Genomic DNA, 10,017 nt, shown 5'->3' with positions numbered 1-10,017 from the left:
AATATCAATGGTAGTTTTTATTAACATGACAATTATCAAACAAAATAACATGACATATCAACATAAAATAATTTTTTACATTTGGGACGAGTATGGGTATCGGTTCGGGGTGGGAACTTATATACCCGTTACCCGTCCCATACCCATGTTTTGAAATCGGGGAAAACCCATACCCATATTCAAATCCAGTCAAAACGGGAAAAACCCGTCAAATTGAATTTGGTTCGGGCGGGTAATCGCGGGTACGGGTTTTGTTGCCATGCCTAAGGTTCGCCCCGTCCAACCCATAGTACACAACTCCCTTCTTCATCATTTCTCCACCTTATTTCATTGCAAGTTCTTTTTCATGGCTTGAATTCTTGTATGCCAAAACACTTGGAGGTGAGCCCTAATTATACTACTCTAGTAATGCTCCACATTACAAAATAGAAAGATCTAGAAACATTGATTAGAAATAAAAGACATGGATACTCTAGTTCATATGACTAGAAGGATCTAGAAAAGATAAGATTTTCCTAGTGCTCAATTTTATTTTATGTACACCATCCGGTCACTATTATAAGCAAAAATCATAATTTTAGATTCATTCAATTAATGATATATATAGTCTTTATTATAGATCACGTGCATTATTTAATGAATGGATCTAAAATGTTGATTTTTACTTATAATAGTGACCGGAGGGTAGGGTTGGGAATAGGTCAGGCCGGCCTACAGGGGCCTATGGCCTGGCCTGTTTATTAAAAAGGCTAGGCTTAGGCTTTTTAAAAAGCCTATTTAAGTAAATAGGCCAGGCTTAGGCTATAAAAAAAAGCCTATGAATCCTAATAGGCCGGCCTGTTTATGCATGTTAGGCTTCATAGTGGACTTTTTAAATAGGCTTTAAAGCTTTATAGTGAAATATGTTTTTAAGGCCTTATAGTGATAGACAAATCTTACACTCGAATAGGCTTGAAGCCTATTAAGCCTATTTAAAAGTAGATAAAATGGAATGTTTAGTGACTTTAATAGTAAGTAGGCCTGTAAATAGGCTTTCAGGCCAGACCAGGCCAGACCAAAATAATAGGCCTATGAAAGGCCATAAGCCAGGCTCAGGCCTGCAAATTTTTTCGTAGGCCAGGCTCAGGCCTATCAAAGCCTGGCCTGGCCTGACCTATTCCCAACCCTACCGGAGGGTGTAGCAGAGTGTCAAGTAGCTTCCTTATTATTCTCCAATGTTGTTTTTCATGTTTTTTTTTTTTTTACTTTTTAATTGGTATTGTTGGATATGCAGTTTGGGATGATTTCATTTTTTAAAAGAATATCTTTGCATAAAAGTATTCAAACGTGTGCTCAGGTGAAAAATATTCAGCATAAAAGCTTGAATTGCAAAGGAGTACTTTACACGATGATTATGACCAAAATGTTGTTGGAATGTGTTGAGATTATACAAAAATGGGTTTACTATAGATTTTGGTGTTTTAGAGGGATCCAATTTTAAAAACTGATTTTTGAAGGTTTGTTAGGAAGGCAATCATGCTATAATAAGAAACCTTTCAGACAAATTAAGTTTAGAAGTGGACATGTGAGTTTGTCCAAAAAAATATAATCGAATTTTGTAAGGGCATTCATTGAAAGAAGTAGTGTCTTTTATAAACTCGTAACTTCAAATTATTAAAGTTCCATTTCCTTAAGAACCGGCATCAATCCTTAAAAATGGTTGAATTGGTACGCATGGGGAAGTATGATATCTAGTTGAGTCAAACTCTAGGTTTCATTTCAAAAGACAAAAGTGGTAAATCCAGCCATAATAAAAGACAAAAGTTTTACTATTAATTCGAAGATTGGTTCCATAGCAGGTCCAAAAGACCTAAGCCATGGAAATACCTTGAGGGGGCGCCTATTATGGTCAAAGACCTAAGCGAGGGAAATCACAATAAATTTATGATATTTATGTTTTAGGTCTCTTAATTTGGACGAAATGATATTTAGTTCTTTAACTTATTTATTAATTTATTTTAGTCTCATAATTAATTGTTGTTACATTTAGGTCCATTAAAGTACTGCCGTTGGTCAAACTGGTCCTTTTTTTTTTTTTTTTTTAATTATTGACATCAAATATCTAAGGTTGATCAAGTAGGTGATTATCAAAGACCTCGTCATTTTATTTTCATTTTCCTTACGGTAATGAGAATTGGAGAGAAGAGAGTTGTGGGGTTATATGCTTTGAAATTTTAGATTTTAATTTAAAGACAAAGAGGTTTGGAATTGATTTGATGAAGAATTTTTTTTTTCTGGGCTTATTTGATGAAATTTATGAAGATGACGACGAAGATGAATAAGAAAAGAAAGAAAGAGGTAGAAGAAGAAAAATAAAATAAAATTAGGTGTTCGTGGTTAACAAGTGCCCCATGGATTAAAGATTTATAAAAGGAAACATTATATATATTTTTTTTGACAGAAAAAGGAAATATTATATATATTTTTTTGACAGAAAAAGGAAATATTATATTAGAAATTGTGTATTTACTTTTTTTAAATTTAAAAAGGTGTTATTTTCAATTCCAAATTTGTCCTTTCTTTCTATTTATAATTGTTTAACAAGGGCCCCTAAGACATTGGTTAGTACAATCCTTGAAATGAAAAAAATGAATGAGGTCTTTGATGGACCACCTATAATATTGGTCTACCTTAGACATTTGAAATTCAAAATTAACATAAAAAGACCAACTTAACTAACAAAAATGCAATTAAGGGACCTAAACATAACGGTAATTAGTTATGAGAGCAAAATAAAACTAATTTGCAAAAATTGTCATTTTTTTTAGGGAAAATTTGTAGACTTACATATGCTCTATTTCTCTCTTTTTTTTTCTTCTTGTTCTCTTTTTATTTATATATAGAGGTTGTTTTCTTCATCTTAATTGTCAATAACACTCACAAAATATTATCACATTGTAAAACTCATAGGCACATAATTTTTCATAGTTCTCAATATTAAAATACCCACTATACGTAATCGAAACACTAAAACATTCTCGTTATAGATGACAATTAGTAGTGTCTATAGTATTGATGATAAATTTGTCAAGTGCATCAAACCGTAATAAGTAATAAAGTGATAAGTTATCGTCTTTACATAGTTTGTCGTCAACTCGACAATTTACTAAACTTATTTAAATTAAAAAGCAATAAAAGGGGGTTGCAATTTTAATTGCTCGCACAATGTGAGTAGTAGTTTGATTGTGTAAAATAAAAGGTTTGTACCCACTTAGGTCGACCTGATGATGTTGGCTTGCAATCTTGGAGTGCACTCCTCCTTAATGTCTCACGTTCGATTTTCTCCGGTGTAAATTTGAGTGAACTAATTTAACTTTTTAAAAAAAAGTTTGCTTAAAATATTTGGCGGTGATTAGGATTTTTTGAATCCCTTTTTTTTATTTGTTGGATTATTGCAATATTCAATACCAATTATTACTAAGTATTCGATAGACGATGGTTGGATTATGAAACAATGATAGATCTGTAGACTTACTTATGGTAATTGGGCCTAAAAAGAGCGGTACAGAGTAAGTTCTCAAATGATGACTCATAATCTAACAATCATACTTAAAAATCCTATTTCGATTAAGATAATTAAGAAACTTTCAATTTTAGTTCTTGTTTGGGTTAAAGTACGGTATGTCAGCCTTATATCATAACCTAGGAATCGTACAAGATAATCCTAGGTCTTACTTCTGCCTAAGGTCTAGTTAGATTCAACTAGGGTTTGTTTGTGCTCAAGGGTCTATAAGCATTACATAATAATTGGAGCAATTGAAAATTATATAAGACTTAAATAATAAGTGAATAAAGAAATTGCATTAATAAATTCCAATAAGTAAAGATTCTTCTTATAACCCTGATTAGAGGGTGTTTAGTTGCTCATGGTAAGAGTAAAACATAAAAAAGAAATAAATACTAAACATACTCAAAGAGAGTTTAGGCAGCCCTAACCGCTCCTTGATGCTTGTCTTCACCTTGCGTCGTCAAGTTTTTGAATGAATAAAAGTCACAGCAATGGTCTCTATTTATAGGAAAGTTTTCAATTGGGTTAAAATTGATTGTTCGGGCTTCCACTGATCCAAATTGAAAAAGACGAAAATAGGCAAATTTCCGTAGAACCATACGGCTAGGGCGCATGGGGCAGGTATTTTTGCTCTCCTAACCCTTCCATGCGCTTAGGGCGCCTAGTGACGACGAATATGTTTGCTCCATCGAAGGGTCTATATGTCCAGATCCTTACATATCACACCTCGATCGCATCATAGCTACTGATTGTCTCTTCTACTCGTACCAGTAACACTCTTAGACACGCCTAGGACTGGAAATGATCCGAGTTGAACCGAACTTTGGCTCAGCTCGGCTCGATAAGAATTTGATAAGCTCAAAACTCGACTCGAGTTCGATACAAACTTTTTTGTTGGCTCAAGTTCGGCTCGAATCAAGTTAACGAACAACTCAGTTCAACTCATTAGCTTGAATTGCATAATTCAGATGACAAAAAATTTGAAGTTTTTTACCTTTTTTTTTTTTTGACAAAGTTTTTTACTTATTATTCTTGGCTGTGCTACTTCGGCTCGCGAACCAACTACAAATACCCTACAAATTCATAATTCGAACAAGCTTCATAAATCATTTGGCATTTGTGCATACTAAGGAGGGCATTAAACTACATAATTAATAGTGTAGTGGTAGCTCTTTAACCAAAGTATGTGCCTATGAGGAGTTGGATTATCAACATGGATATGACTCATCTTATCTTGTTATCAATAAGTGTTTGGGCTTAATTTCTTTTCTATTGTTAAAATAAATCAAACAATTGTTGAGTTGTTAATTAAATTAGTATTTGTAGTTACGTAAAAAAATAACATACATAATTGTTAGAGGAAGTTTTGTTTCACTTCCAACTTGCTTAATTAACTTAACATTGTGTAACCTATTTTAAGTGTATATTCATATTCACATTCTTTCATTTTTATTTTTTAAGTATTATATATACACACGTGCACACATAATCGAGTCAGTTTATGAACCAAACAAGTCGAATTATATATAGCTCAATTTAAGCTCATTAGGATATCGAGCTTAATTTTTTGCTCAAGTTCAACAATTGTCGAGTCTAGTCTTGAACTTTGTTTAAGTTGGCTCGGTTCATTGCAAGCCCCAGACACGCCCGTTAGACACATCAACGTCTACTTAGGTTGGCTCAAATACGGACCTTGCATGGTTTGTTATCTTCCGAAACACGTGTTGCACCAATTTGGATATGTGCAAACCATTCCCAGAAATCCACATGAGTCTTATTCTCCCATGACGACCAAATACGAGGTGTATCAACACTACATACAATTTCTTGATCATGTGTTGTCAGTCCAAGACTTGGGCAAGGTTTCCATGACTGGTAGAAACGGTGTTTGGGTATATGAGATGGTATTTTACCCTTTTTGAGAGGAACCAAAGGCAGAGGATCCGAGTCCACCTTAGTAGGGGGCCCTTTGTGAGACTGTTACTGAGGAGAAAGGGGAAATGCACCAGCTAGACATGACCACACAATTAGGGCACATCATCAGAGACCATGTCGTATGGATAATGTTCGGTGGTCAAGTGGAGTACTGAGTCCAACATGACCGAGTTTGAAGCATAGATCTTGGATGAGGTTTAGGGAGGGTTGATTTATCATCGGAGGCGGAGAGTTGGTAGAGGTGGGCATGTTACATAATGGTTTTCTGACTGTGTATTAACATTTGGATTATTTTTGCTTTTAATTTATGTTTGGGTCTTGTGTTGTAACATTTGAATACTGGTGATACTATTATCAATTTTTTTGTTGTTTTGTTTCATATGCTTTCATTACATTTGTGCTAGCTTTTAATATGTTTTGATGCATGTTGAAAGCAATCCAAATTCGTCAATTTGCCGGAAAAAAGTGTTAACTAATGAACCCAGGTTCTGTTTTTGTGCTGACATAGTTCGAATTATATAATCCAAATATGTATTTTACAAGTTTAGATGATATAATCCAAATTGTATCAACTTAAGAACTGCAATTGGTTTTATAAAATGGTCTATTGGGGGATTTTGTCTCTTTCAGATTACATAATCCAATTTTTTTTTATTAGTTTTTGAGATTTAATTTTCCGAATCATGTTGAAACAAGATTTGGATGAACCAAGGCAATTTGCGGTTGTTTTCCGTTTTTAAGAAGATTCGAATTATATAATCTGAAATGTAGTTCAAATTATAAAACCTAAATGAGGGTATTTTCATTGGCGCGCGAGAAGAAAATAAGATAAAAAAGAAATTCTCTTAAAATATTTGGCACCCCATTTCTTGTGGTATGTTCACCCCTAGTTGTGCAACAATCCAACTTTTATTTAATTTAAATTAATAAAAGATTAATTAAGTAATTGATCTTCATAAATATCTAGAATTTAGTGCCTACAAACCACGTTTCTTTTTAGTCCATATAAAAATGTTCATCGACATTTTTTGTGCCTAATAAAACTAAAGAAAAATGTTATAGAGATTAAAAAGAACGATTTGTTTTGTAAAGATAAAAAATTAAATTATGAATATAGAAATCATTTACCTAATTAACCCAATAACAATTAAACCAAGTGTATGGGAGACTTAACTAATCCTATGATGTAACATGGGTCTGTTTGATAAGACCCAAAAGTGAGCTTATAGCTTATAGCTTATAGCTTATAAGTTTGTTTGACAAAAAAGCTCTGTTTGGTAATGTCTTTTCACCACGAGCTTATAGCTTATTTCACAAGCTTATAAGCTATTTTTCAGACACTATTCCAAGTAGTGTTTGAGCTTATAGCTTCTCACTTTTTCTTCCAATTTTACCCTTATTATTTCATTTAAATTCCATTTTTATCCATTACAATTTATTATAATAAGCTACATGATAAATACTACTATCCCTTTATTTCAATTTTTGTATCTATACCAGCTGGTCTTTTTTTTTTTTTGTTTTGAAAAAATATATACCTTCGTTTTTTTTTATGGAACAAAATACAATTACTCTATTAGTGTTACTTTTATTTTTTTATTTTTTTGAGGTAAGTGTTATTTTCTTTATTCTCTGTTAGTGTTACTTTATTTGTATTACTCTATTAGTGTTACCTTTTTTTTTTTTTTGAGGTAAGTGTTAATTTCTTTATAAATTGGAAACACTTAAATGATAATAAATAAAGGATAAAATTTTAGGGAATAAAATTTAATTTAATTTATAATACATAGGATATATTAAATTAATAAATTTAAAGTATTTTTTTTAAATAAAAATTAGTTTACAAAATTACAAATACTTAAATATTAATTGATATAATTTTTATTATGAATTAAGAATACCCTTTATGTCATTTTATATTTATCAGCTAGTTGAACTGCTATTTTTATCAAACACTCCAGTTAGCTTATCAGCTATCAGTCATCAGCTATAAGCTATCAGCTATCCGCTATTTTTACCAAACAGAGCCATGGTCTTTATCCTCTTCTTTATTCTTCAAATTGATAAAATCAATCTTATAAAAATTGGATTTAAAGTGTCTATCTTAAGCTCATGTTAGTTGTAGATGATATATTAGGACATGTGGCACGACCAGAGAAATTCATCTTAAAGATGAATAACATATATTTTGCATTATCCTTCATCAAGTGATATAAGCTCACGTGACGATATCACATTCCCTATATTAATAATTTACATGTTTTCTTTTCTTAAAAAAAAATATTAAATTATGGAATTCAATTAAATTAAAAATATTTTTTTCTTAAAATAGGAACTATTTTATTTTAAAAATATTTTATGTCTTGTAATCCGTTAGCTCGTCCCAATCTAACCTATTTATCATCAAAATTATTGGTTCAAATTTGAGAGAAAAATTATAAACTTTTATGGGTCATGACAAGTACCATTATATATGTATTAACATAAAAAAGGAAATACATGATAGGTTTTATGTAAAAAAAAGTTGATTCTTAAAATTTCAAGTTGTCGAATGCACTTTTTTTAGAATAAAAAATCTCTATTTTAAAATTTCCTAAGAGCATTTTCCAGTTTTTATTATTCAAATCAGCATAGTCATAAAAAAAAGGTAAGAAGAAATCGAGTAAAAAGATCGATACAAATCAACTCAAACCTATCCATTCATTCAAACCTATAAATTTTTTAACATTTGGCTTAAATTTCTAATTAGTTATGTTTCTAAAGCAACATTCCTTTCGGGTTAAATTTTTTCTTCGAATTGTCTTCAAGATTATCCCCTCATGCATTCATCCTATTAAATAGCCCTAAAATACCAACAAAAAATTCAAAACAATTTTTTTTTTCAATAGTATATAAGTTCTAGTTCAATTGAAAATAATGGCAAAATTAACCCCAAAAGCCCTCAATAAAAAACCACTAAATCCATTGTTGTCAACACCAATTTTTGTCTATCTAGCTCTCATCCTCTCTCTCCTACTTATCCTCTTTCTCTCCCAACAACACCTCTCTCAATTCTCCTTCCCTTTCTCCTCCCCCGACGCCAACGACCTCACCCTCTTCCGCCGCGCCACCACCCACACCACCACCCACATTTTCACCCTCATAAAACCCAAACCCAAAATCGCTTTCCTCTTCCTCACCAACTCTAACCTCACCTTCGCTCCTTTATGGGAAAAATTCTTCGTTGGAAACAACCACCTCTTCAACATCTACGTCCATGCAGATCCCACCACCTATGTCGCCTCCCCCGGCGGTGTCTTCCAAAACCGTTTCATCCCTTCCAAACCCACCAAACGTTACTCTCCATCACTCATCGCTGCTGCCCGCCGTCTCCTAGCATCTGCCCTCTTAGATGACCCACTGAACCAATACTTTGCACTTATCTCCCAACGTTGTATTCCACTCTTCTCATTTCAATTCATTTATAACTACCTTTTTAAAAATCAACTAAAATCATTTGCAAATTCGTCTGAATTTAACCTACTGTACCCTAGCTATATTGAGATTCTCTCAGAGGCAGAAAATCTCAATATACGGTATAATGCTCGTGGAGAGAATGTAATGATGCCGGAGGTTCCATTTGAGGATTTTCGGGTTGGTTCACAATTTTTTATCTTGAACCGGAAACATACAAAGGTTGTGTTGAGAGATCAAAAGCTATGGAACAAGTTTCAGATTCCATGTACAAATAAGTATTATTGTTATCCAGAGGAGCATTATTTTTCGACTCTTCTATCAATGGAGGATTTGAAGGGGTGTACTGGTTTTACACTGACTAGAGTTAATTGGACCGGTGCTGTCTATGGTCATCCACATCTTTATACTCCAGCAGAGGTGTCGCCGGAGCTTTTTCGTCAGCTGAGGGTCTCCAATTGGAGTTATTCATATCTATTCGCTAGGAAATTCTCGCCGGAATGTCTTGCTCCGTTGATGAATATTGCCGATGATGTCATTTTTCGGGATTGATAAAAGAAAGGGAAGACTATATTTTGTATCCATTAAATAAATAAATAAAATATAGATACGTATTTTTTGTTTAAAAAGATAAGTATTAAAATGTATTACATGGTTTGATTCAATTTTGGGAAAAAAAACAACTAAAATTTGAAAGAGATTTCACAAAAGAACATCCAAACACATTCAATTTTAAGTACTACCTCCGTTCATTTTTAATTGTCACTTTTTAACATTTTACACAAATCAATATAATTAATAAATATTACCACTTTTGATACAATACTTTATACTTTTACTATAATAACCTTATTTGTTTATTATCTCATTTCATATATTTCTCTCTGCACAATAAATAACTAAGGGTAATATTGGTAAAACAACATTTAATGTTACATTGAATTTTAAAATTGACACTTAAATTGAAACAAAAATTTTCGTTAAAAGAGACACTTAAAAAGAAACGGAGGGAGTATTTTTTTTATTTTTGCTATTTTAATTTAGATTGGTTTGAATTTAAACACAAGTACGCCTCGGGGTGC

At 32.3% G+C, this 10,017-nt stretch overlaps 1 protein-coding gene across 1 annotated transcript; it reads left to right on the top strand.

Moving 5' to 3' along the window:
- Positions 1 to 8,398: 8,398 nt before the first annotated feature.
- LOC11417235 (glycosyltransferase BC10) lies at positions 8,399 to 9,533 on the top strand. Its single transcript, XM_003589561.3, has one exon. It carries the CDS (start codon positions 8,399 to 8,401, stop codon positions 9,485 to 9,487), a length of 1,089 nt encoding a protein of 362 aa, XP_003589609.2. The 3' UTR covers positions 9,488 to 9,533.
- Positions 9,534 to 10,017: the final 484 nt, after the last annotated feature.

Source organism: Medicago truncatula, chromosome 1 (assembly GCF_003473485.1).
Source record: "Medicago truncatula cultivar Jemalong A17 chromosome 1, MtrunA17r5.0-ANR, whole genome shotgun sequence".
Taxonomy (NCBI): Eukaryota; Viridiplantae; Streptophyta; class Magnoliopsida; order Fabales; family Fabaceae; genus Medicago; species Medicago truncatula.
The sequence above is the reverse complement of the archived record's forward strand: the minus strand, read 5'-3'. Positions and strand labels throughout refer to the sequence as shown.

What these genes read in the sequence shown, in the direction of transcription:
- LOC11417235 (XM_003589561.3), top strand. Translation starts at nt 8,399, where the DNA reads ATGGCAAAATTAACCCCAAAAGCCCTCAATAAAAAACCACTAAATCCA.